This window comes from Rhinatrema bivittatum, chromosome 15 (genome assembly GCF_901001135.1).
Source record: "Rhinatrema bivittatum chromosome 15, aRhiBiv1.1, whole genome shotgun sequence".
Classification (NCBI taxonomy): Eukaryota; Metazoa; Chordata; class Amphibia; order Gymnophiona; family Rhinatrematidae; genus Rhinatrema; species Rhinatrema bivittatum.
In genome coordinates, this window is record NC_042629.1 from 62,747,603 (window position 1) to 62,773,300 (window position 25,698).

Below are 25,698 nucleotides of genomic sequence, written 5' to 3' on the forward strand. Positions count from 1 at the left end.
ACTCAGTAGCCAGATGTAGGGAGCCCAAAAGCAGCTGCTCCATGGGGGAAAAAAAAAAAACAACCAGCTGCTGATCTGAAGCCCCAGCTCTCCCCACTCCCAAGCAACAGAGGAGCTGTGAAAAGCACAGGCCAGGAGCGAGCCTAAAAGACAGCAATAGTGGTCATGATTTGGAGGGAGTGAAGCAGAGAGGACTGCAATGGAAAAGGACCCTTCTTAGCTACATCCAGCTTCACCCCCACCACTACATCCGTTTCCACTCCTCTCTCCACCACCCCCTTGTTTTGAATTTGTGGTAGATTTCTGTATTTTTTTTTTTTTAATAAAATTGAATATCTAAAAAGGGTCCTAGGGATATTGTTTATGATTGAAAAACACCACCACCACCACCCCCAAATTGCCTGGGCAAAAAAAAGATCCTAAGTTTGCAATTTATAAACCTCTAGGATCAAAAGCCCTAGTTCTATAACTGGAGAAAAGTTTATGGAAGCTCCTTGCCATCGAACTGGGCAGTCCCTGCAGGCGCCTGGGACAGCCACAGCTGGAAGATGATGGCTGGCTATGCATTTTCTGCACCCTCTTCTTCCAGACAGGGCTGGCCTGCCATTAGGAACCCTGCAGCACAACAGCAGAACAGCTCAAAGCACAAGGCAGGCCCTGAGTGAGACAGCCTGAGGCATCACCACCTATCAGTATGGAAAGGGGGGAGCCTTGCAGGCTAAAAAGGAGTCAGGGGTCCTCTCTCCCTACCCCCAACTTCCAAGAAGAACAAAAGTTATACAAAGCAAAACTGGAAAACTACTTTTTATTGTGCAAAATAAATTTAGATTTAATATGCAAATTATTCAAATGTATACAAATATGCCACAATGTAAATATAGAGACTATCTATAAATGGGTCTGTCTGATCCACAAGCTGACATTTCTTCCTAGGGTAGGAAGAGAGGCTAGACTGAAGTAGGAAATGCTTTATTTTGACCTGCAGGCTACTTCTGATTCCAATCACAAAATATTTTAAGATTTAAAAAAAAAAAAAAAAAAAAAAGGGGGGGGTTGGGGGGAGAGCAAGCACATCCAAGCTTCCTTGGTATTAAAATCTCTGGCACTTACAGACGGAACATTCTAGCGGAAGTAATTGGGGCAATCAGCTGCTGTAAGATGCCAGGCTTTATCAAAGGCCTCCACGACGGCAGGGAGCAGAGGCCCCTCCTCGGCAGCATCCAGGTTCTGCAGGAGCTGCTCCATGCTGGACATGCCCACAATCACTGCATCTCCAGACATGCCCTGGGAACAGGGGGGAGGGAGAAGGGACCGTTACTCGCCATGCACCAAGACCCTACGCTCTCCTTTCACCCTGGGGGGAGGGGGAACTAATCTTAAGACAAAAAAAAAAAAGTGACCCTTCAAATCGCTGGGCCACAAAGTCCTTCCAGGAGAACTCACACATGGTAGAAGGCATGTGAAAAAGGATAACAATCCCCCCCGAGTTCTCTCCTTCAAAGTCCTCCTGAACCACTTTTTTCCACTTCTCTAGATCCATGCAGGGGAGCACAGGAGCTTAAAGCTCTGAGGGGGGAGGGGAGGCATTTGGTATCAGCGCTAGGAAAACCTCATCTGCCAAAATCAGTAAGATCGTTCCTGAGCTCTGGCATCTCAGACCCAGAGGAGTGTTACAATCATGTTAGCGGCGGTCTTCAGGTTGGGAAACAGCCCGCGCCCCCCCCCCCCCCCCCCCCGTATTCTGGCCTGCCGCAGGCTCCTCAAGATCTGCAGACTCCGCCATTTTGTTTCCCTCCTCGGAAAGTGCGCTGAAGATGCCACAGGAAAATTATCTAAGATCAATTCCTCTTTTCTGCGTAGACGTAAGGGCCAGGTTCTCTCTGGCCAAACTGGAGCCTGGACTATATGATTCCAAGGCTCCAATTCAGGAAAATAGAGCTGGATTTACAGCCCCCTCCAGCGGGGCGCTCCTATCTCAGACATTCATTAAGGGCTGGCCACAGCGAAGTCCAGATCTTTATCACCAGCCACCTCTTATAATATTTATGTTTCACCTGTACTGTGTCGCACCTCATTTGCTGCAGCAGATCAGAAAGGACATACCTGCAGTTTGGAATGATGATACATCCAGCGCAGAGCAGCGGCGGTCAGGCTGGGCTTTTTGGCCCCGTAAGCTGTGATCAGGGCTTGCTGTAGGAGGTCAATAGCCTCAAACTGGTTCTCCTTCCAGTATCTATAATATAAAGAAAGGAACATGAATAAAATTCCATGCTGGTGCTAAGCAGCTGCCCGAGCGCAAAGTAGATTTATTTCTGGTTGCTCGTGCCTAGGGATAGCAATAGCTTTCTCTGGTCTACCTGGCTAATAATGCGTTATGGACTTTTCCTTCAGATTCCTGTCCAAACGTTTAAACCCCGCTGGGTGGCTGGTGGACTTGAGAACCGCCGGGTAACTTACCTGCCTGGTGCGAAGGTGGCGGACCTCACACGTCACCTAGATGGGAGTTTAGACTATATTGGGGAGGAGCCGGCTGTCATACCATGTGGGCACTAAAGACATAGGAAAATGTGGGAGGCAGGTTCTGGAAGCCAAATTTAGGATTTCCTGGCGTGTAGCCAGATGGACTCAGGACAAATGGGATAGTATCCGCGTGCTAGCAGTTGGAGACGGATCTGACGTCAGCACAGGGGCGTGTATATATCCCCACAGGAAGCGCAGCTGTTCAGTAATTTCCGTCTCCAAAGCAGTTTGGAGTGCCTGCACGCTGGTTCAGCGTGCTTTCCAAGACTACTTTCATTTTTGTTTTCTTCTCTTCTAGATTCTACTTTACCTTTCTTCAACACCTTTTTGAGCCCCGCGCTCCTCAGGGGCCGTTCTGGCCGTGCCCCCCAGTTGAGCTTCCTGGGGTGACTCCCGTGGTCCCCCGGAGGTGTAAGTCCTCGGTTCAGCCGAGGCCCTCGCTCCCGGCGTGGACGAGGTAGCGGGTGCAGTGCCTCAACCGCGGCGGTGAAAGGTATCGGCCCTTTCCCCTTGCAGCCGGAGACCGCCTGTGATCCTGCCCGGCAGCGCTGCAGATTTGGTACGGCGTACGTCTCTTCCCCCAGGTCTCCGCTATCTAGAGGACCGGCGGCGTGGCAAGCTGTGGAGGACGCCATTTGTGGCCTTACTCAGGTAGCGGCACTATCGTGCTATGGACCCAGGAGAGGTGGCAAGACTATCGCCAAGCACCCTGATGTTTCTCGTTTCCTGCAAGGCGTCAAGCATATTCGTCCGCCACTAAAGTGGCCTATACCCTTCTGGAACCTTAATCTGGTTCTGGATTTCCTTGCGGGATCCACCTTCCGACCCCTTCGGGGCTTGTCTCTACAGTCTCTAACCCTGAAGTTGGTATTCCTGCTGGCCGTATGCTCCGCACGCCGCGTCTCTGAACTACAGGCGCTGTCCTGCCGTGACCCCTTTCTACGTATCACTTCGGAGTCTATCCATCTTCGGACGGTTCCCTCCTTTCTCCCTAAAGTGGTTTCACAGTTTCATCTTAACCAAACCATATCCTTGCCTACCACGGTAGGTTTGAAGAAATCTGAAGAAGGCCGTTTATTACGCCATCTCGACCTCGGCAGATTGCTGCCCAGGTATCTGCCAATGTCTCAAGACCTGCGGAAGACAGACCATCTGTTCGTCCTACACAGCGGGAAGAAGCAAGGTGAAGCGGCCTCTCGGCCCACCATTGCCCGCTGGATTAAAGACGTGGTCAGAGCCGCCTACGTGGCGGCTGGGAAGGCTCCGCCTCTTCGGGTTAAGGCTCATTCTACCAGAGCCCAAGCGGCGTCTTGGGCTGAATCCCGGATGCTGTCACCGGCGGACATCTGTAAAGCGGCGACATGGTCCTCTCTCCATACCTTTTCTCGGTTCTACCGTCTGGATGTCCAGGCCAGGGAGGACTCGGCCTTTGCGAGGGCGGTACTGCATGGTCCTCAGGCAGCCTCCCGCCCAGGCGGGGTGTAAAGCTTTGGTACATCCCATTTGTCCTGAGTCCATCTGGCTACACGCCAGGAAATGTTGAGATTACTTACCTGGTAATCTTGTTTTCCTTAGTGTAGACAGATGGACTCAGCATCCCGCCCAGCTGCCTGTGTCCATGGGTTTCACTGATTCCGGGTACGCCTTTGACTTTTGTGTTCCTAAGAGCGTACACTCTGCCTATATCCACGCCTTCCGGTTGGGAAGGCTGGCGGTCTCCGGCCACTGTCAATCGGTCAGGGGAGGCCTGTTTTCACTTTTTTCTTTACTTTTCATTGAGCGTCAGTACACACATCCATAACAGCTTTTGCAAGGAAGATTACTGAACAGCTGCGCTTCCTGTGGGGATATATACACGCCCCCGTGCTGACGTCAGATCCGTCTCCAACTGCTAGCACGCGGATACTATCCCATTTGTCCTGAGTCCATCTGTCTACACTAAGGAAAACAAGATTACCAGGTAAGTAATCTGAACATTTTCAGTAGAAAGCTGAAATCCAGAACCTCTAGGGGGCATTCTCTGAAATGCTCCCTGTTCCACATGCAGGTCTCCAGAGGCAGGCAGAGCTCCGGAGTCTCAATGCATGGATGGGACAAAAGTTAGCGCTAGCAGGCTGGTTCCTTCACGAATAGCAAGGCTGCTTTTTTTTTTTTTTTTTTATGGGGGCCAAGCCCCATAAGGTTGCCTACCTGTGGTTTATGAGACTTCTGTCTCCACCTACTGGACTGAGGAGGGAGAATCCGACACAAGATTCACAGAACAAAAACATATTTCTTTAGACCAGAGGTTGTGGTAAAACCTATTTTAGTACTACAATTCACATGTTTGTTGTACATTTGAAATTCTGGGCCCTGGCTGATATATGAATGCTTAATATTAATATGGCTTGTGAAGAACCTCGGGGCCCTCCTGCAGAACTGATGTGCCATGGGAGATGAAATTTTAAAAACAAACAGAAAAAGATCTCTCTCTGCTGGGGTTTTTTTTAAACAAGATAACTATTACTTAGCAGATCATGAAATGTTTTATTATATATTTTTTTGTAAACGGCTTTGACATTGCAAGGAAAGGTGTTATAACAAATAAAGAACACTCAGTCCTCTGCAAATAATACAATAAATGCTGGCAGCCCTTCATGCCATCCCCGATTGTAGAACCTGGCCGTTAGAGACCGGAGGGAAAATTAAAATGGATGCTCACCTGTTCTGGTATGCCTGTGCCCAGTTGTTTCCAAAAAAACGGCCAGCTGGTTGGCTTTTGTCCTTATCTGCGTACATATATTTCCCGGTCAGCAGACCTCCTGCAGAGAAGGTATCAGAACATTAACATTTTCCTGTCCGGTCAGCGTTCACTTTTTAAAATGAGGGTCAAGATGAACAAACCTCCGTTTCTAGCTGCGCAAGTGAGTTACCCAAATGCCTTGGATCCCATAGCTCCTTTCTTCACAGGCAGGGAACAGATCAGAGAAGTACAGCCAAAACGGGCATATCCGTGACCTTAAGATGCCTTGTCCCACGCACCCATCCTCCATCTCGCCGATCTTTGGGATGTGAGCTGGAGAGTGGGAGCAGGTTTCAACAAACTGGTGCCTAGGTCAGTAGCTCTCAACCCTCTCCTGGAAGCACCCCTACCCAGTCGGGTTTTCAGGATCTCCACAATGAATATGCATGAGATAGATTTGCATATGCTGGGCCCCCAATGTATTCAAATCTCTCTCATGCATATTCATTACGGATATCCTGAAAATCCAACCTTGCTAGGGATGCCTACAGGAGAGGATTGGGAAACACGGGCCTAGGTCACGTAAGACACCACACAAACATCCAGTTTGGTGTCTGGTGGTGATGTGGGACCTGAATAGTAACTAGGGGAAAATTCCTGCTGGAAAAGGGCTGCCCCATGTACTCCGCTCTGGCTGACCTTTGGCTTGACCTGGCAGTGCTTATCCATTATCCAAAAACAATTCTCCAGGCTCCCTTCCCTTCCAAGTCTCATTATATGGCAGCGTGGACCTAAACATCCCGAGCTGTACCAAATTATCAAACTTCATACTGCTTGCTAGTTCTACTGATCAATTGTAATTTTTACTGCTGTACATCACCTGGGGGGGGCGCTCCGATTTGGACTGGACAGACTGTTTAGAAATCTTTTTAAGTAAACAAACATCCAGCCTGAGATAAAATGCAATTCTCACCAGCAGTACCCACTGAAAAACGTTTTACTGCACAAGGACTGTACTTCCCCACCCCTTCCCTTAACCAAAGCTCCTTACCAGCCAAAGGATTGTAAGCATAAAACCTCATCCCAAAGTGACGCAGGCAGGGCAAACAGCTCTGTCTCAACCTGACGCGTGGTGCCATTGTACATCCCCTGAAAGGTAAGCAATTAGTCAAAGAAGAGAAAATTATACATTAAAACCCCATGAATGACCCACCAGTCAGATTTACCCAGACACACGTGTTAGAAAGGGTATCACGCTGCCGCCCGTGTGGTCTGTGTATCCACATAGAAAGGGAACAGCGCCACCCACCTCTATTCTACGTAGCACCTACAAGTAATGTAATCTGAACTGTAAGCCCTCTGGGAGTAAGACCTTAGTGTGCAGATTATGAAATATTTTTCATAGAAATGCAGGCACTCATGTAACTGGGTCTGTCTGGCAGGCTGCAATGAGAGCACTAATTAGCAGTTAGGATCTGCCTGGCAGGCTGCAAGCACAGTGCTAACTAGAAGTCCTGGCAGAAACGCAGGTGCTCGTGTAGCAGAGTCCAGCAGGCTGCGTGCTCCTCGTGTTGACTGAGCTAGTGCAGCAGGAGGCAGCTGCAAAGGCCACAGGGACCTGGGAGGCCAGATGTTCGGGGAACATTCGTCCTATGTCTCTGGCTCTCTGAATTCTAGTGGGACCTAGCAGGGGCTCTGGCATGCTGAGCCAACCAGGAAGCTGGAGTACAACAGAGGAAGACAGACAGTCTTGGAGGGGACGTCACATCCCATAGGTCCATCATGCTCTAGGGCTCACATTTGTCCTTGGCAGTGTGGATAGGAATACTCTGGCAGACTGGACGAGTCAGGGTTTTCTAAAAAACCAAACCCCAAGCAAATCATTTACCACACCACAAATGAGACCGCTGACTCACCTGATACACAGAAGGGCACACCCAGTTATTGTTCTTGCAGATGTGGTAGATCTCAGCCACCTCCCAGGATGCATAATTCGAGAGGCCCAACTCCTTAAACTTCCCCTAAGAAAAAGACAAGTCAAAGGTCCTCAATGGCTCTTCTTACGGAAGTCTCCCATTGGCAGGTCACAAGGGCACATCACTGCATCGGGGGTTCGGAACCATTCCTCCGAGTCCCCTTGCAGTTTCCTAGAAATGTACCCGGTTACCAGGCTACAGCCAGAGAAGTGCTGATGCATTTTATATGTTAACAAATTGGAGAAGCAATAGTGCGGAGAGGGTGCACTCCATAGGCCTTTGGTCGGAGAGGCAAGTAAGATGAGCCCAGTGCACGGTGTGGTCGATCGGTCTGAACTGTCCTTTTCTTCCTGTGGCATGCAGCCACTGGCCACCTCTAGCTCTGATGGAGCAGACCAGTCCCCAAAATGTGCCAACATGGTGAGCAAGTGGCCGTTTCTGCTTGCTCCTTGGATGGCCTGGCTCTACCACCACCTGCATCCTGTGAGGTCTCCATCCACCAGTTTGGCAGGAGGACTGTCATCTCAGGAAGAGACCTGCCTACCAGATTTCAGAGAAACTGGTTCACGGAGAACCCTGCCCCCAAAACACAAATATAGACAGACAGAGCGAACACAAGAGGTGCTTTGTATTGCTAAAACATTTTGAAAAAAAATACTTTTTTTTTTTAAAAGAGAGAGGCTGACTTGGTGTTTTCTTAGGCACCTGGGTGACCTGGAGCCTAGGTTATTCCACACCTGAATGAACTAAACTGATTTAAAATATTTATATCCCACTCTCATCCATAACCTGAAGTGGGTTACAGCATAAACACAACCAATCATGTTTTATAAAAATAAACAGACTCCTTACATGCCAAAAATCATAAACTGCAACAAGTTCCAGATAGCAACTGAGCATATCACTTGACCTCCAAAATTTTCTTCACATAAAAGGTGGTGGATGCATGGAATGGACTCCCAGCGGAAGTGGTAGATAAAAAAAAACAAACAAAACCCAAAACATGAACAAGAAAGCCTGGGTTAGGCACAGAGGATCCCTAGCTGTGAAGAAGCATGAGATCCACTGCGGCCTATGGCACTGCACCAGGAAGTAAACGGGGCCAAGACTAAACTATCTGCAGAGGCCATCAGAGCCTTAACCATATTCTCTTGAAAACCTGCACTTGGGACCTGCTTCAGCTGAAGCACGTGAACAGCAACGGTCAATCCAGACACAGCCATAAAAAGTACTGCTGAACAGCAGAGGACTTAGCTGGGTCAAAATTCAACGCGCCTCATAGGGGATTTATTCAGTCCCAGAAAGGGAATGATTCTCGTGCCATGGACGCAGTGAACCTGACAAACCGCGGGAGGAACTCTCTGAACCTGTTAAGGCCCCCAGGTGAAGGGAAGCGCCTTTGCTTCCGAAGCACAGGCTACGCCAGTCTCTTACCTCCTTGTGCAGCTCCTGACAGGCACGCAGCGACTCCTCAATGGGCGTCTCATGGTCAGGCATGTGCAAGTAGAAGAGATCCACGCTCGAAGCCTTCAGATGCCTCAGAGACATTTCCAGCTGGGACCTGATGCTCTTTGCTGACAGCGTCTTTCCTTCCAATGGATTCGCCTTAGTGGCAATTTTCACTGTCCAGAAAAACACCAATATTTATCTTTAAAATGAACAGCACAGAAGAAACGGCTCCTGGACAATCTTCCCAACTTGGTTCTGGCATGCACTGCACCAATAGACCACATCATTGCGTTAAGCATTTGTCTAGTGCCCGAAGTCAGTGCAACCTGCCGCCTGTGCGAGCCTGTGCAACCTACCGGTGCTATTATGAATGTCGCACAAGCAAAAAATAAAGTGTAACTGCCTACACTGGCACATGCCCTGGCAATATATGAGAGTCGGCACTAACAGGAAAGTGCTTTTATAGTGTTTGGCACATGTGAAAAAGGTTTTTTAAGGCCTCAGCGAAAGCCACAGCGTGTAAGCTGACATATACAGGTGGCAGTGTCTTTGCCAACATGAGCAGCTGCACTCACAGTCATTGGTTTGGTGCTGATCATGCCAATCAGACGGTTACAGTGTTCATCTGAGAGGGAGACACAAAGGTCCACCCTCGCTACTGTTTTACGGCAGGGCTCAAATGAAATGAATAAGAGGGTGTCACACTGGCTCTGGCACAATCACTTTGAACACAGGGCATGTACAGTAATGTCAACAATCACAGAACCGATAAGTGGCGCTCATTGTGCCTGGTCAATGCACAAAGTCCAAAACTTCCCTGTAGTATGTTGTTATTACCCCATCCTGCTCCAGGGGCAACACCTCTGGGTAGCAAAGTGCAGTTCAGGTCGGTCACCATTTTCATTCCATCCTTGCCCATACCACAGAGACAGTCAGACAAGTGCCTACTGTATTTTTCTTAATCAAAAAGCATCACAGGGCATTCAAGCAAACCAGTGCGCTCAACTGGCTGGCAGGTACCCATTCTCTAACTAGGGCGGCACCAACACACAAAGCAGAACTGCAGATGGATTATTCCTCTGTGGATCCTTACCCGCCATCACTTTTAAAGTGAATAAGCCCAGTGGCGGTGTTGCACATTTTTTGCCATGAGGGAGACTTGATGGGGTGAGACTGAATCTCGGGCCAGTCAGGGACGGAGTGGCTGCGGAGAGAGCTTTCACAGCTGCTGTGAAATGAAGGAGCCTCAGCCATAGAGGGTTCCCGAGGTTTGTCACCGTAATGGCTGGGTTAGATGGGTAGGGGATTAAAGTTGGGAAAAGCCCATGGCACTGTTACCCCAAGCAGGGACTGGTTTCCGCTGAGCTGGGAGACCAAAGGGGAAAAAGGGACCTGCTAAGCAAAAATAGTTTGTACTACAAAGTGACTACAAATGTTAAGTTCACGGGTGTTTTATCAGAATGTCTTCATTTTTTTTTTTTTTAAGTCCCATATAAGCCAAATAACACAAAGTATGGACCCATTTGTTAAGGGATCTGTCTGCAGTTTTCCTGGGTATCTGCTACTTTGATTGGCGACTCTGACAAGGTGACAGAGGTAGCAAGAGATTTGGGGGCTTTAAATCAGCTTGACGGAGGTTCTTTAAAGTGACAAGTATCTAACTCCGGAGCAGAGCAACTGCCAGCTCAACAAATGGGTCCTGGGACTTGTAGACCAGAGGGACCTGAACATTTCCCACTATTTATTACAGATACCAGAATGCACTCGGTTACAAGGGGACTAGCAAAACCCAATATAGGGTGCTCGCCCCCAAATCAGCAGAACAGGCTGATCCAGTCCTGGTTTTCCTTTATTGCACGTATTCAGTTGTAGTTTTGAGTATCCAATTGACGTCCCAAAGAAAATCAGAACTACATTTCCATTCATGCAAGGGGGCGAAAGCAAAGCTGCCTCGGCTGCCCTGGGGAGGGGTGGCCGAACTTTCTAGCTCCTGGGTTTGGAGGCGAGTGCGGGTTCAACGCAGCACGGGTTACCTTGCTCGCCCAGCGCCAGCTCGCCCAGGATCCGCTCCGACTCGCCGTCCCCGTACATGGACGCCGTGTCCATTTCCGAGTAGCCGCGCGCCAGGAACTCGCGACACAGCTCGCCGCTGGCGCCCTGGTCCATCCGCCGCCCGAACTCCATGGTGCCCAGCACGGTGGCAGGGAGCGGGCGCGCGGGCTGCGCCATGGCGCGAGGCTTAGAAGCGAGGGAGAGAGGAGCGCGAGCCACGAAGGAGACGGGGGCAATCGCACGCGAGGCCAAGGCGGTCGCGTGCAACATGACCGAGGGCGCGCGATGCTCCTCCTTGGCGATCACGCGGGTCGCGCCTGCTGGGGCGGGAGTTAGATATGGGGCGAAGGGGCGGGAGAGAATTTCACGGCCCTTCTCCCGAGCGTTAGGGCTCATCCTGAACCGGCGGGACCGCAGGGTCTCCCACTGGGCTAGGGCTTCCGAAACCCGTCCTGGAGGACCCCACAGCCTCTGTATATGCACATTGATATGCATATTCATTTGTGGATAGCCTGAAAACCCCACTGGCTGTGGGGTCTTCCAGGACAGGTTTGGGAAGCCCTGTGCCTTTGTAGATACCAAATGGGGGGGGGGGGGGAAGCCAATTCTGGCTCCCATAGTCTCTATCAAGAAACATATGTAAACCCCTTCCAAAATGAAAAACGATACAAGCTATCCACTACATCAAGAGAGCTTTGTCAGCAATATTTCAGAGTTATAAGGAAAGATACCACCTCTATGTAACCTGGAAGAAAGGTCATACCTCTGCATTTATATCCCTTCTTTTTCATCTTGTTGTAATGCAATTGTGAATTTTCAATTAAAAAGCTTCTTACTGAACATGAAATATTAAAATATCTAGCCATATACAATTACATTAATATGGTATAATTGCATGAGCTGTCAAAATGCTCATGGTCAAATCTGTAAGCTATTGGATGAGTACAGTAAGAAAAAATTATGAAGGCATTCATATCTTACAAGTATATGAGACTAAAAACTAGCCTACAACAAACTCATGGGCCGATACAGTAAAGTCCGCGGGAGCGCAGGCGATTCAGTATTCAAATTAGGGCCAATGGTAAAAAGAGGAGCTAGGGACACTAGCGCGTCCCTAGCGCCTCTTTTTGGACAGGAGCGGCAGCTTTCATTATAAGAACATTTTATATAGAGAAACGTTAGGGCTTTTCAGTTTGGAGAAGAAACGGCTGAGGGGAGATAAGATAAAGGTCTATAAAATAATGAGTGGATTGGAACAGGTAAATGTGAACTGGTTGTTTACTCTTTCAAAAAGGACAAAGACTAGGTGATTCATTTAGGACAAATAGTAGAAAATATATTTTTTACTCAACACATAATTAGATTCTGGAATTCTTTACATGAGGATGTGATGAAAGCTGTTAGTGCAGCTGGGTTTAAAAAAGATTTAGACAAATTCCTGGAAGAAAAGTCCATAAACCATTATTAAGGTGGAGCTGCAGACTAGACTCTACCAACCTTTTGGGATCCTGCCAGGTACTTGTGACCTGGATTGGCCATGGCCACTGTTGGAAACAGAATACTGGGCTTGATGGACTTTTGGTCTGACCCAGTATGGCAAATTCCAACAGTGGCCATGGCCAATCCAGGTCACAAGTACTTGGCAGGATCCCAAAAGGTTGATAGAGTACACATACATACATACACACACAAATATTCAAGAAGGCCTTTTAGGTAATATTCTATGAGGTTTTTGGAATATAGTGTTGTGGGTGTTTTTATTTATTTATTTTTTATTGTAGAATGATTGGTTGTGGGGGTTAATAGTGGAGGTGCTTTAATGATCGATACATGAAATTAATAAAGTGTTTTCTGTTTCTGTAGGTATATGTAAGCATTTCTATATAAAACAATGTGAATAAATAATTTAGGTATAGTTAAGGCTTTGTTAAAGGTATTTTTGTTTTGTTTGATTATATAATACACTCCCTGCAAAGACACTAAAACCATTGCAGTTACTCTTGAATACAGCAGCTTGTTTAATATCTGGTAACAAGCGCAAGGACCATATTACACCAGTTTTTATTGACCGTCACTGGTTATCAATTATCCAGCAGATACAGTATAAGACTGACACTACAGTTTTCAGATTGATTTCTTCCTTAGCCTCTCCTTGATGCAAGGCACTGCTACATGTGCATTGCCCTTCTCATCCACTGAGGTCTTTCCAGAGAGGACTCTTGGATATTCCATCAGTACAACATGCTCAGCTCAATACAAGGGACTGTTCTTTTTCAGTTGCAGCCCTATTTTCTGGAACTCTTTGCCTGAGGCACTTCACCTGTCAGACAGTTTAAAAACATTTAAGGCTTTTGTTTAAGCAGATCTATTATTAATCTTGCTTGTTAATTCAATGTTTAAGAGCAGAGTAACACCTAAGATTTGATACAGAGATTTATGTTTCATGTGTCATTGTTTTGTGAGTCTCCACGTTTATGCTTAGATTTACATTAATCGATTCACAAATTTTAATAAAGATTAAAGATTGTATATATATATATATATATAGTAAAAAGAAAGTGATGAGCAACTAGAAAAAGAGAATAATTATTGGGTAGGGGGCAATTAATCTAGAAAAGAACCCTACTTTACAATTTAATATTTCTATTTTGTCTTTTGTGGCTGGTCAGCCACTTCAAAGTTAGGGGATATTACATTATGAGGAGTTACATTACACTGAGGTTGTTGCAATGAGGCACATTACAGTGAGGGAGAATAGGCCAAAAGTTAGAGGATATTACATTCATCGTATTACATTACATTTTGGTATATTAGGTCAAAGTTGGGGGGAGAGGTGTTACATTAGAGGCATTAAATCAAGTTTCTTGAGTCTCTCTGTTCCCTGGGCATTTCAGTTTCTTAGTGATTAGCTATTGCCAATCAATTATAGAGGGCATCAATCTGTTTGGGTAAACAGCCATGTTTCTAGCTGGCACCAGAAGGCCAAGTAGTCATCAATTTCTTGTAGATAGGAAGGAAATGCATTCCATAGATCTGGTGCTGCCACCTCTGAACCTATTTTATTTCAGTCAGAATGTTTTCAGGGGCAGGGCATGATGATTTGAGCAACTTTTTTTGTTGGATGATATCCTTTTTCAATAAAATACTCTGAGCCACTGTTTTTCAGTACCTTGAGAATGAGCGATAGGATTTTTAATTTAATGCGTAGTGAAATGGGAAGCTAGGGAAAGTCAACTAAGAGTGAGGAAGCATGTTCCTATTTTTGGCTGCTCATAATTGTTCTGGCAGTGCATTTTGTAGTACCTGTAGTTTGTTCATTGCTTTTCATGGTAGCCCAGTGTAGATGGCATTGCAGTAGTCTAGGTGTACAAGTAATATGGCTTGCACTACTGTTCTGAGGTCGGTTGGAACTAGTAGCAGAAAAGGGAGAAGTTGCTTCGCCATTCAGAGTCACCAGAATGCTTTCTTTGTCACTGTTATTTGCCTCTCCGTGGTTAGCACAGAGTGTAGGATGTCTGTTTTCTCTGTCACTGTTTCCTCTAATGTGGTTTACCTGCTGTTATTGTGGTTGATTTATTACCTGGATGAAGCTCGGTGTCTAGATTTTTTTTCGTTGTAAAATTCTGTGAGTTGATCACAGTCTAGAGCATTTCCGATGCATTGTTGTGAAGTTGTGGAGGCATTTAAGAGACTATTAACAATCTGGAATAGCCCTCTGGTTGGGTTTTTTGTTTCTGTTATGGCTGGCTGGTCTTTTTTAAATCATTGGTAGCCTGTAGTTCTTAGAGGCTAGTACCTATTCTGTCCTCTTCATTTTTGTCTATTTTGTTTCTTGTTTTCGGCAGCTCCTTCTAAGTTAACTTGTATGTTCTATGAAACCTAGTGTAGCTAGTTTGGGGAGAACTATTTTGTTTTCCAGTGGTGCCCTGGCCAGATTCAAATGGAATGCCCTCATAGGATGGATGGGATGGAGGATGGGGAAGGAGCCAACTCCTCCTGTCCAAAGTCTCCCTTTTCAGGGCACCCCCTTCACCTCCAAGTCACAGCGCCAGCTCCTGGGCAGCAACAGCAGCAAATGAAGATTTATGTTTGTTTATACAGAGGCTTCAGTTACTGCTTCCGGTCTGGGGCGGGGCTTGTGGAATCAGCTGATAGGGCGAAGTCATGTGACGGGAAAGATTCCCCCGGCTCGGAGAAAGACACTGCTCGGGAAAGGCCAGGAAGAGAAACACTCGGAGCCCGATCGCCGCCCGGGAGGGAGAGGAGGACGCTGCTGCTGCTATGAGCGTACCGCCATCCTGGGGCGAGCCGGTCTCCGGTTTCTCGATGGGGAATTTCTCGGACTGCGTGAATGGGTCTCTCTGGATCTGGCGCGCGCTGCACGAATGCGCCCAGGACGACCGCGACGTGGCGAGTGTCACCCTGGGACTGCTCTCCATCCTCTGCTTCATGGGGGCGGCGCTCCCGTAAGTACCGGCGCGCCGGGTTTCCTTCTGCTCGCTGCGCCTGCGCTCACGCCCGTGGCATCAGGGCTCACCTGCCGGCACCTGAGGTGCCTGCCCTCGTGACGTCAGGGCTCACGTGACCTGCTTGCGGGAGCTTAGATTCTCGCAGAGCAAATGGTTTTATGTGGCCAATGAGGGTTGTATGGCAGTGCGTTAATTCTTAGACCCTACATTCCCCCCCAAATTTGTGTACATTCACTTCTCAGTCTCGGGCAAAAGCCAAGAAGGAGCCTTACCTTTTGGTTTTAGCAAAATTAAACTGAGACCTCCCAATGCATCACCAGTGCTCCGGTTACCTGAACGTTGCTGTCTGCAAACCATAATACTTATACACCTTATACACTTATACTGTACCACTCCCTACCTCTACCGTTTCCCATTATTCAGCTCACTTTTCCCATTGTCTAATGTGAAATGACATTCTGATGTTGCAGCCTTTTGTTTTTATGGGGTGAGGTTAAGCATGAGCCATTTTGAGACCAGTGTTGCATGATTTTCCCCATTTGTCTGGTTCTGCTTCAGGACTGTGGCATTGTTTCAGAACAAAGACAAATTTATTTATTTATTTATTTATAACTTTTTTTTTTATACCGAGGTTCAGGTAACAGAGTTACTAATCACTTCGGTTTACATTCCAACATCAAACGAACAATGACATAAGATATGTCTTACAAAGAACAAGGAGGAAACAACTTATCTATAGTTTCCTGTGCCCATCTAGAACTCTTCCAGGACACTGTTCAATTACTTGCATTCTTTCATTCAATCATGGCATTGGTACAAGTACAGAGCAGGCCCTTTGGCAGGAAACTTAATGTTGTTTGCATGGGCCAGAAAATGGAATTGCAGTTTATTATATATTTAGATTTCAGGCTTCTGAGCAGACAGAACGAACGTGAGATCTGTGTTTAATTACCTGACTCTTAAGTGACCGAATTGGCCTCCCTAGATAGATGAGAGGGTAAGGGTACAGAATTCCATAGCCCACACCTTTTGTAGTGCAGTCAGAGGAGTAATGCAGCAAAGTATTGCGATCCATTGGTTTATGGGTCCAGAAATGAAACTTGCGATTTATGCGTATGAAAGTCAGACTGACGGATTGGATCACAATTAAGTCAATCGATTTAACATATAAAAATAACCCTGGTCCAGAAGAGGAAGATGGCCTCAATGTGAGGGAACCAGAGCGGGAAGAACTTTTGGAATAGTGAGGAATGGATTTGAAATGGGCCACATTGAGGTAGGCAGTAGGAGGAGCCTTGGTGGCCCCCATGGCTGTATCTTTTATTTGCTGATAGTATTGATTTCAGAAAACAAAATAGTTTTGGGTGAGTGCCAACCGTATGAAGGCCACTAGGAAGGACATAGGAATTTTAGGGGATAGGCATGTTGGCCTAAGGTCATCTTCCCAATTCTGATAGCGTCTTCCTGGGGAATATTAGAATAAAGAGCAGCAATATCCAAAGTAACAAGGAAAAATGGCACAGCAATGAAATGGCTGGTGTCATGTACATCCAAATGGGCGTAAAAAGATATCTACAAAGGGGTTCAAGGATAGAACCAGTACCCAAGACTATAACTTCACCAGCCTCATGGAGATGGCACAGCACACGCAGGCCTAAAGCTTGTAACATAGGCCAGTAGCGGGCAGAAAAAGCTTCCTTTCCACACCAGCTCTCTCTCAAAGCAGGAAAAGCTGTTGGGGTCATTTTTGCTGTTAAAGCTTCATGAGGGCAGGTTGTGAGTGAGTGGGTGCATTTCCTTACTGGACCAAGCTTCACTCCAGCCTACAGACAGATCTATCTGTACTGGAAGGATCTTTCTGCTTAGATCTCTCTCTCAATTAGTTTTTAAAAGTGCAACTCTTTTTTTTTATATGTATTTTTTAAATGCTTCTTAAAGATGCCTCAAATATAATTTTTTTTTTTTTTGCCATAAAACATATCTGCATCATTTTTTTTTTTTATTGCACTTTTCATTACAGACAGCTCCTTACATTCTCCCAAAATTTACCAATGCCTGTTAACTTAGCATAAGTTTCCTAAACTGTCCTGGTGACCCTACAGCCATGAGATAAATGTATATAGTCCGAGTTTCCCATGCATGCAAATTTATCTTATGCATAAATCATTGTGGATGTGCTGAAGACCCGCCAGACTCTGGCATCACCAGGGCAGGTTTGAAGTAACTTGCAGCTCTCTGGTCTCATCTTTTAGGTTCCAGCTCCGGCTCATTGTGTTGCCGCTATCCAGAATGCAAGCTTTGAGCCCGATCTGCCTTGCTTTTTGTTCCAGGGCAGGGTCCTGCATTTCCCCACTAAATGAATAAGGACTTAACCCTCTGCAATCCAACTGATATTTAAAAATGAGTTGCTCTGTGGACGTGCATGTGGATGCCTAAGCTCCATAAGAGCATTCTGTCGAGAGCTCCTTCCTAGGATTTAGTGCACGTGATCAAGGTGACATATTTCATGCCCCTTTCATTTCTGTAGCCAGTACTGGAGATCCTGTAAAACGGGTAACATGGACCAAGCTCTGTCCATCTGGTTCTTGCTGGGATGGCTTGCTGGAGATTCCTGTAATTTTGTTGGTGCGTTCCTCGCCGATCAGCTACCTCTCCAGGTATGTGTTCCACTTGTTCTCTGCTGACGATAAATGGTCATGAAATGTGCCTGGGGTTGAGGGCAGAGAATAGTCTCCTTTCCTAAACCTGAGTTACAACACGCAGTGGCAGACAGATGGCACAATGCTGAGGAGGCCTCAAGTTTTTCAGTGAGATTTTACAGGCTCTGAGATTTCGGAGCATTCTGCTTCTGCAGAACTAAAACAGGTGGCCAGAAGTAGGGGGTTATTCATCTGAGGGCATGGAAACGAAATGAAGGAACAAAGCCAGCTGAGGATGGTGGTAGAGGGGGCTGATGGTTGATGTTTCATTGGCTTGGTTGCTGAGCTCACTGAATTCAGAGTATAAGGGGAAAACGTGGAGCTCATCAGCTCAGACTGTGGATGCAAAGGGATGAAGGAGAATTCTTGGAGGCTTCATTCCAGGTTCTACTAACCCAGAGCAAAAGGAAGCAGTTTTTCCTGCTGGAGATATCATACAGCCCTTCTCCATGCAGTGCTCTTCAGAGCTCTTTTGAAGTTTGTTTGGTTTTGTTTTGTTTTATTTGCTACTGTTCCTGTAGCACAAAGAGTTGTTGCAGTGGGTATGACCATGACGAGTAAAACCATTACAGATCTTCCTGCTTCCTGGAAGACGCTCTTTGGTTACTGAAAGGTGCAACCGCGCCAGGTCCCACAGCTGAAGAGGCCCTAGGATGGTTCTCCCGTACAGGTCTAAGAACAGCCCTGCAGCAGGAGGAGGGAGCTGGGTTAGATGTGCGGGCCCCAATTTTTCCCTACATTAGCTCTGTGCCAAACTGGTGGGAGCGTTCATGGCCGTGGCAGGTTATCGGTGTGCGCAGAGTCCTACCTTTCATTATCGCACTAGGCCACCCTCCAGACTAAAGATGGCCCTGCTCTCTCCCCAGAATCATACCGACTCTTTTCTTTTTTCACCTTTTCCTGGGGCAAAGGGGCATATGCTCTCCTTACATTAGATTTGTGTTTTTTGGACTGATCAGACTCCCCACTCCCTGTCCTTTTATCATGGGATCTAAAGCCAAGGGTTTATAGTTTTGCAGTTGTCCTAGCTGATTATGGTTCTCCCTTTGCTTTCCTCGCCTCCTCATCACTAGCCTGGATACTGAAGCGACAGTCGTCTCAAAGCACAGACAAGAACGCCCTGCCCAACAGGTCTCTTGGCAGAGTGCTGTGCGCTGTTGGGAAGGAGATTCCCATTCAGTTCCCAGACCCTGCTCTTCCTCCTCCTCCTCCTCCTCAGGCTGGCAGCTGCCACCCAAAAGTGACGACTAGAGGCCAGCTGAAGAATGCATTTTTGTACTGGGCCCTGTAGGTATCTGCAGTCCATACCTCTCAGCCCGAGGGCCGTCAGTGCAGTGACTGAGGTAGACAGGAGGGAAGAGAGGGAGGGGAATGCTCCCCCCCCCCCCCAACCATGTTGGTGTGTCTGAAACCTAATGAAACTGCCCCAGTTGGGGCAGGTTTCAGTTGAGCTGAACCAGGGGGGAAGCCTCCGGAACAAAGAAATTCAGGTAGGAGGGCAGCATTGAGCTATCCCTCGGGTGGTTGAGCTTTGGTGCCACCTGCAGGCCTTCCTCCTGGGAACACTGCCTACGCGGCGAGTCCAGTCAGGAACTGAGCCTGCACCTGGCGCTCCCACTGGGTCATGGTGCCGGTGCACACAGAATTTAAAGGTCTTCGACCTTTTTTTTTTTTTTTTAGTGGTTTCTCAGAGGCACTTCCCCCTCCCCACGTCTCGCTCCTCTCTTCTGGTATCCTGCAGCTTCAGTGCTTGTGATTATTTTCTCTCCTAGACGTACACAGCCATTTACTATGTGCTGGCCGACCTGCTAATGCTGTCCCTCTACCTTTACTACAAGTACAGGAACCAAAGGACGCGAGAGTGTAAGTTGACTGTTGTTATTCTAAGGGGGGGGGAGGGGCTATTTCACGGGGCTGGTGAACACTGCTCTGGATTAGTGTTAGGCAAACCAAAAAAAAAAAAAAGGACTTTTGATGGTCCCCGAGTGCTCTTCCAGCTAACATGGGAGTTTCAATTATTTTTTTTTTTTTTGTAACAGCCCGCCTAAATCACGCCGCAAATACGCACGCAGGTGACACCCATTTGCGAAGCAGATTTATCTTATCTTGTGAGCATAAGCCCGCTTTGAAAGTTTCTCCTGCCACATCTACCCCGTGCTCACATACACCCGCTCAGATGCACGTGGAACAGTTTCAGGAAGGTCCAGAAGTGTGCACGCAGGTCCGAACCCCGCCCCAGGACATGCCCATGCACAGCCTAGGGGAAAATCTCCATACGAATGGCGCGTATGTGCGCACTTTACCCAGACAGTCACGCTGCACTTGTGGGATTTGCAGAATGTACAATGCTAAATTAAATATCAGGCGGGCAATTCTGGAAAAGGCCGAGGAACGCAGCTTTACCCAGAGAAACGTCTTTCACAGTTACCACCCCCCCCCCCCCCCCCCCCCCCCCGTTCATGAGGGCAAGAGAAAGAAGAAAAAAAAAAGACTGGAGACCTCGACAAAGCAAAAGAGCCAAGAGCGGCTGCTTTCCAATGCAGGGCGGGAGTGTTTTTACAGTTGGGAAAAGAAGGCCGTGGGTGACGCCTTCAGTAGACGTGATCCTTAGCCCTTGGATACAAACGGCAGAATCTCAATCTTCAGGGCAGAAGTCTGGATTAGTATAAATGCTCTTAGTTTTCTTTTCGCAGTCTGAGCCGGCATGGATATTTTGGGATCCAGTCACGGGCTCTATTAAACAAGACTTTGACTTGGTACCATGCGAGGGAGAAGGCTGAAAAGGAGTGGATAAGACCTGTTATAGGGCAGAGGCTCAGGGACTGATCATCATGGTGGGTCTCACTGTGTTACCTTCATGTTCCCCCCCCCCCCTCTCTCTCTCTCCCCCCAGTAAGCACTCCCATCAACATAGGCTTTGGGTTCATCGTGCTGGGCACGCTTTCAGTGGCTGCCTCACGGTGGGGCTCCGGTCCGCAGGCCGAAACGGCAGCAGCGTTCAGGAGCAGAACACTTCTGTCTGCTGCTTCTCATAATAAGGTGAGTGGCGAAGGGGGCGGGGGTTATGACACCAAAATATGGAATGTTCTGGCAGCCAATCAGCTTGCAGATCTAGCGGGCATGATCTTGCCAGCCAGATCCTGTGAATCGCCGCGACGGAAGCACCAGTTTGAAGTTTGGGATTTTTCAAATTGAAACGTATTAATATAATTAATTGTATTTTCCCAAGGGCAGTGATGCGCTGGCTGTGACATGGGAGGCGGAGGCCGTTTTCTCTGGGAGTGCAGCCCCCTCCATCCCAGGGCACCATGGGCAGAGAATGCTCAGTTTTTTGTTTCTGGGCACCGAGGGGCCACTATTCAGAAAAGCTGAGCTCCTGAAATGTAGTCTCCTAAGTTTTCAGCTGAAACTTCACCAAAATTTAGGAGCCTAAGCTTAAGCCTCGAGTGAGGAGCAGACGTTAGGTGCCCGGTGCTGTAAATGATTGCTAAGCTCTTACTTTTGTTCCCCCGTCCTAAATCCCTCCCCCCTGTACTTTGCCACATTTTAGGCTGCCAACTTTAGGGACTCGGCCCTCGTCTATTTTCAAGGGGCCCAGTTTAGGCTCCTAACCCCACAACTACTCTCACCTGAGCCATTTGGAAAATTACCCTCTTGGGAGTGCTTTTATTTGTAAAGGATTCCTAAACGCTGGTTCATCTGCATTAGGGGGCAGTTTCCTTGGACTGCCCTGGAACTGTGGTGATAAGGACCTTCTCCTGATGTTCCCTGTCCCTCACTCTCTCTTTTCCAGCCTTTCACGACCAAGGAGACGATTGGATTTGTCATCGGTTCAATCTCCTCTGTATTCTACCTGACCTCCAGGCTGCCGCAGATCTGCACAAACGTAAGTCCCGCTCCACTGCAGCCCTGCTCGAGGGTGCCCCGGTTCCTCGTTTCTCCATACATGAGGAGAAGAGCAGTGCTGACGCCATTAGGCTCTGCTTTCTGCCATGCGAAGCCGAAATTCTCTTTCTTCGGCTCAGGTTCGAAGCAGAGCTTTGGCTATGGAGCCCCAGAGGAACACACGCTCCAGGTCATAAAATGAGGCTGAAAGGAGTCCACTCAGGAGCAAAGTCCAAGAATATTCCTTCTCAAAAAGGGTGGTGACTGCGTGGAACGGCTTCCCAGGGGAGGTGACCGAGGCAAAAACATGAGCGATATTCAAAAAGGGATGGGATAATTAGGAAGGAGTGAAGGGGTAAAAAAAAGAGATCAACAGGGGCCCGAGGCAATGTCCAATATCATGAAATTGGACAGATGCTTCCCTGTGGCCCCCTGTTTTTCTTTGACAGTGAGAGTCACAGCAGTGCTCAAGGGAGTTCACCAGATCTACTGCACTCTGTGAGACCCTCCTTGTTTTCAGAAAATAATTTAGACTCTTTCCCCCCCCCCCCCCCCCAGCAGATTGCCGACCAATCATCTTTCATGAAAGCCTGCTCAAAAGCATTCCAGGATCAGAGTTGCCAACCAGCTCCAGGTCCTAATGGACCAGTTATGGGCTTGTAGGTTCTGTCGTTCTTAGAGACATTGGAGCTGCAAGTCCACACTTCTCTCTATGTTGCCTAAGAAAGGCAGAGGCCGTTCCTGGCTTGACTCCACTAATCCTGACTTTCTAGGGTAAATCAGAACCAAGTCCCCCTGCATGCAGTGCAGTAAAAGCAGGAGTGGCCCAGCCTATTCTAAGAGGCATTAGAGCTCATTGGTAACTCTGAATATAACAGGTACCGGATGCGACTCGGGTGGCCTCTCCGGTTAACAGGTTCTTCTTGTGTTGCTTCTTAATTTGTGCTGGTCCTTTGCAGTTCAAGAGGAAGTCGACAGAAGGGCTCGCCTACTCCCTGTTCGCTCTTGTGATCCTGGGTAACATGACGTATGGACTGAGTGTGCTGCTGAAAAACCCGGAAGAGGGGCAAACGGAGGGTAACTATGTGCTCCATCACCTGCCCTGGCTAATTGGCAGCCTGGGGGTGCTGTCGCTGGATATCATTGTATCCTTCCCATGGAACGGAGGACCCGGCTTTTGTCACAAAGAATACTGCAAATCCCACCACCGCTCCCAACAAAAGCATGGGCCTTCCCTTTAGATTCACTGCTGTAGCATTTCAGTTTGCCTACCAGGAGCAGGGACTCCTCTAACTACAATACTTCACAATTATTCTTATAATGTGAGAATGGGTAGAGAATGCAGGGTTCCAATCCCACCTCTTGTGGCCATTTAAGTCACTTTCTCTCCTCTTGCCAGCTCTTAGGAGCAGAGACTTATAGTGTATAAAAGAATCCCCATGCTGGTAACGATGCTAGCAGATGCCATTGGGTTCCTGCTTTACTAGAACGGAAGGGGTTGTGATGTGTGTGTGTGACGGGAGGAGGGAGGGAAACAAGCAACCAGGCTTGAGATGTCTCCTCAGACCACAAGCGCTGCTCCCTTGAAAACAGACTCCCAGACTTGGAGCCTGCAGGTTGCAGTTTCAAATCCTGCATGGAATAATAGGTTGCGAGTGTGAATCCTTCTCAATCCTTGCGTGGGCACACGTAATGCTAAACATGTTCAGTGCCAGCAGAGCGGTGCTGTGCAGGAGGGTGTTTGGTTTTTCCCCAATATGCTTTTTCACCTGTATTGTTAAACCAATGTAACTCATGCCCTCTTCTGCCTTAGAAACTGTTTTTTTGTGTGATAAGAGTTCACCCTTAACTCCACCCTAGATCTCAATACAGTTCTTTGCCTATCGGAAAAGCAGAGCCAGAAGCGATGCTGGTGCTGACAGCCCTGAGGAAAAGCAGTCCCTGCTGGACAACAGCGACCCCGACCCCTAAAGCTGGGGAGGAAAAAAGGGACAGTTTGGGGGAAATAGCATTTAATGCCAAGTGTAGTGGTAAATGGACACTCTTCCCATAAAGAAATATTTATAATTTGTTTTATATGGACCAGTGAGGAGATTGTGTTTTCAGCATCATTGGTCGATGGCAAAGCCTCCTTCCTTCTGTTGTCTGGGCTTGTTCTGCAGTTCACTGGTCCCTGGACTTTCCTTGAACCCTGTGGTACGGGGCAGCTGCTCAGCCGGTGTGACTTTTGACCGGGGCTTTTAACATTCACCTCTGCTAGGTTAGGGTACTACCTCCAGAAGCTACTGGTGGGGCAGTGGATTAGGCAGTAAAGCAAATACAAATGTAGCCCAAAGTGGACCCCCCCACTTCCCATTGCCATGCGCTGTACTGACTTTGGGCAAGTTAGGGGTAAAGTGCAATCAGATTTTTAGTTACCTCATTGCTACTCTTAAGGTGCACCCTCAAGATAGGACAGAGCAGAGTACAGGGGGTTCAGCTGATAACCAAGGTGCTTTGCTGGGCCTCGGCAGGGCCTTTCTGGTCGGCACTGAAAGATGCACGTTAACAAACCCCCCCCCTCTTTCTCACTGAGTGCCCTTAGGACAGGAAACTGGGCTCCTCTCATACAATTATATCCAAGCAAGGCCGCTGTGCCTTCAGCGCAGCCCTGGGATGGCATGAGCAGCACAGACTGCATTCTGGAGAGGATGAGCTCCTGCGAGCTTGGGTTCCCGTGGATCACAGAGGGAAGCTGGAGAGTGTAAACACCCCTCCACGGGCAATTCTGGAGGTTTATTTTAAAATCACGGGTGGTAGTTGTTCTTTCTCTCTCGGCTGGGGTTCTTCTTGCCTTCTACTATTGGCTCTTTGCACTCTCACCCAGCTAAACCTGCCCCACTCTTCCAGCTGCTTAAATCACTGAAGTCAAGAAGGGGTTAATCGTAAGAATTCTGTAACGCTCCTTTTATGTTTACACGATAGGGATATTTTGGGGAAAAATTAACGTGCATTAAAGTTTGATTTTTTTGGGTGTAAATGGCCTTTTGAAAACAGCACGGGTGTGTGTGTGTGTAAAACTGTGCATAAGAGTGATAACATGCATAGGATTAGGTGCACTTCAAAGAGGTTTTCTGGGAGGGGGAAAACCATTTACCTGCACACTTCATTTTTTCAACCTGCATTGGTAAATCTACACGTATGCATGCAGCCAGTGTGTCCCTGCCCAGCTGGGCACATCTGCTTTGAAAATTCCAGCTAAAGTCTGTGGGCCCTTTCTGTGCACAATCTGCGGTCCTGTGAGCGCTGCTGCCGATTACCCTCGCTGTGTCAAAGCAGTGCATAGCAGTGATTGCTATGCAAGAATTCTGCACAGGAGGTGAAAACCAGGTAGCAAATGCAGACAAAATATAATTAAAAAAACAAAACACTTTTTACAAATGGTGTGTGTCTAACTTTTTTTCCCATTACTCCTTTCTCGTTCTCTCTGCTTGTCTGTGGCTCTTTTGTGTCATCATCCATTTCTTTATTCTTTTTCAAAGCATTTGCACTTTAATTTTTAAGTGGGATCTACATCTCCCCAAAAGGCCTCTTGTCCATTGCATTCCAGTAGGTGAGCCCTGTTCCTTGTTTTGTTCTGCTGGAATCAGGCCTTTGTTAGGCGGGGGTGGGGTGGGGGGTTACTAACAGATTTCAGATGATTGAACCCTGTTTGAAATGCTTCCAAGCTGCAGGGTGAGGAAGGCAGGTGGCTATCATGCAGAGACAAGATAGGGGCCAGATGCAAAGCATCAGGTTTCTCTGGTCAGAAAACTAGCAGAAGAAACGGAGATTCTGACAGCAGGTAAGGACTGTAGGGCCCACCTGCTCTGTGCAGGTTGCTTTTTTTTTTGCAATGCCATAGACCGATCTCCAAACTTTTGTAAGGCTATACAGTGCCCTGTTGG

The 25,698-nt window shown here is 47.7% G+C and overlaps 2 protein-coding genes across 2 annotated transcripts; one reads left to right on the top strand and one right to left on the bottom strand.

Annotated features, from left to right (window-relative positions):
• Positions 1 to 786: 786 nt before the first annotated feature.
• AKR7A2 (aldo-keto reductase family 7 member A2) lies at positions 787 to 11,034 on the bottom strand. The gene is given in 8 exon segments (XM_029578897.1): positions 787 to 1,284; positions 2,104 to 2,233; positions 5,222 to 5,321; positions 6,294 to 6,345; positions 6,347 to 6,391; positions 7,159 to 7,263; positions 8,653 to 8,840; positions 10,701 to 11,034. Coding segments are annotated over 8 exon segments (1,071 nt in total). The 5' UTR covers positions 10,990 to 11,034; the 3' UTR covers positions 787 to 1,122.
• A 3,840-nt stretch (positions 11,035 to 14,874) lies between these two features.
• Positions 14,875 to 25,384, top strand: SLC66A1 (solute carrier family 66 member 1). Its single transcript, XM_029578898.1, has 7 exons — positions 14,875 to 15,185; positions 17,716 to 17,845; positions 19,660 to 19,750; positions 20,781 to 20,926; positions 21,681 to 21,773; positions 22,732 to 22,917; positions 23,633 to 25,384. The coding sequence occupies exons 1-7, from the start codon at positions 15,001 to 15,003 to the stop codon at positions 23,741 to 23,743; spliced, it is 942 nt and encodes a 313-aa protein (XP_029434758.1). The 5' UTR covers positions 14,875 to 15,000; the 3' UTR covers positions 23,744 to 25,384.
• Positions 25,385 to 25,698: the final 314 nt, after the last annotated feature.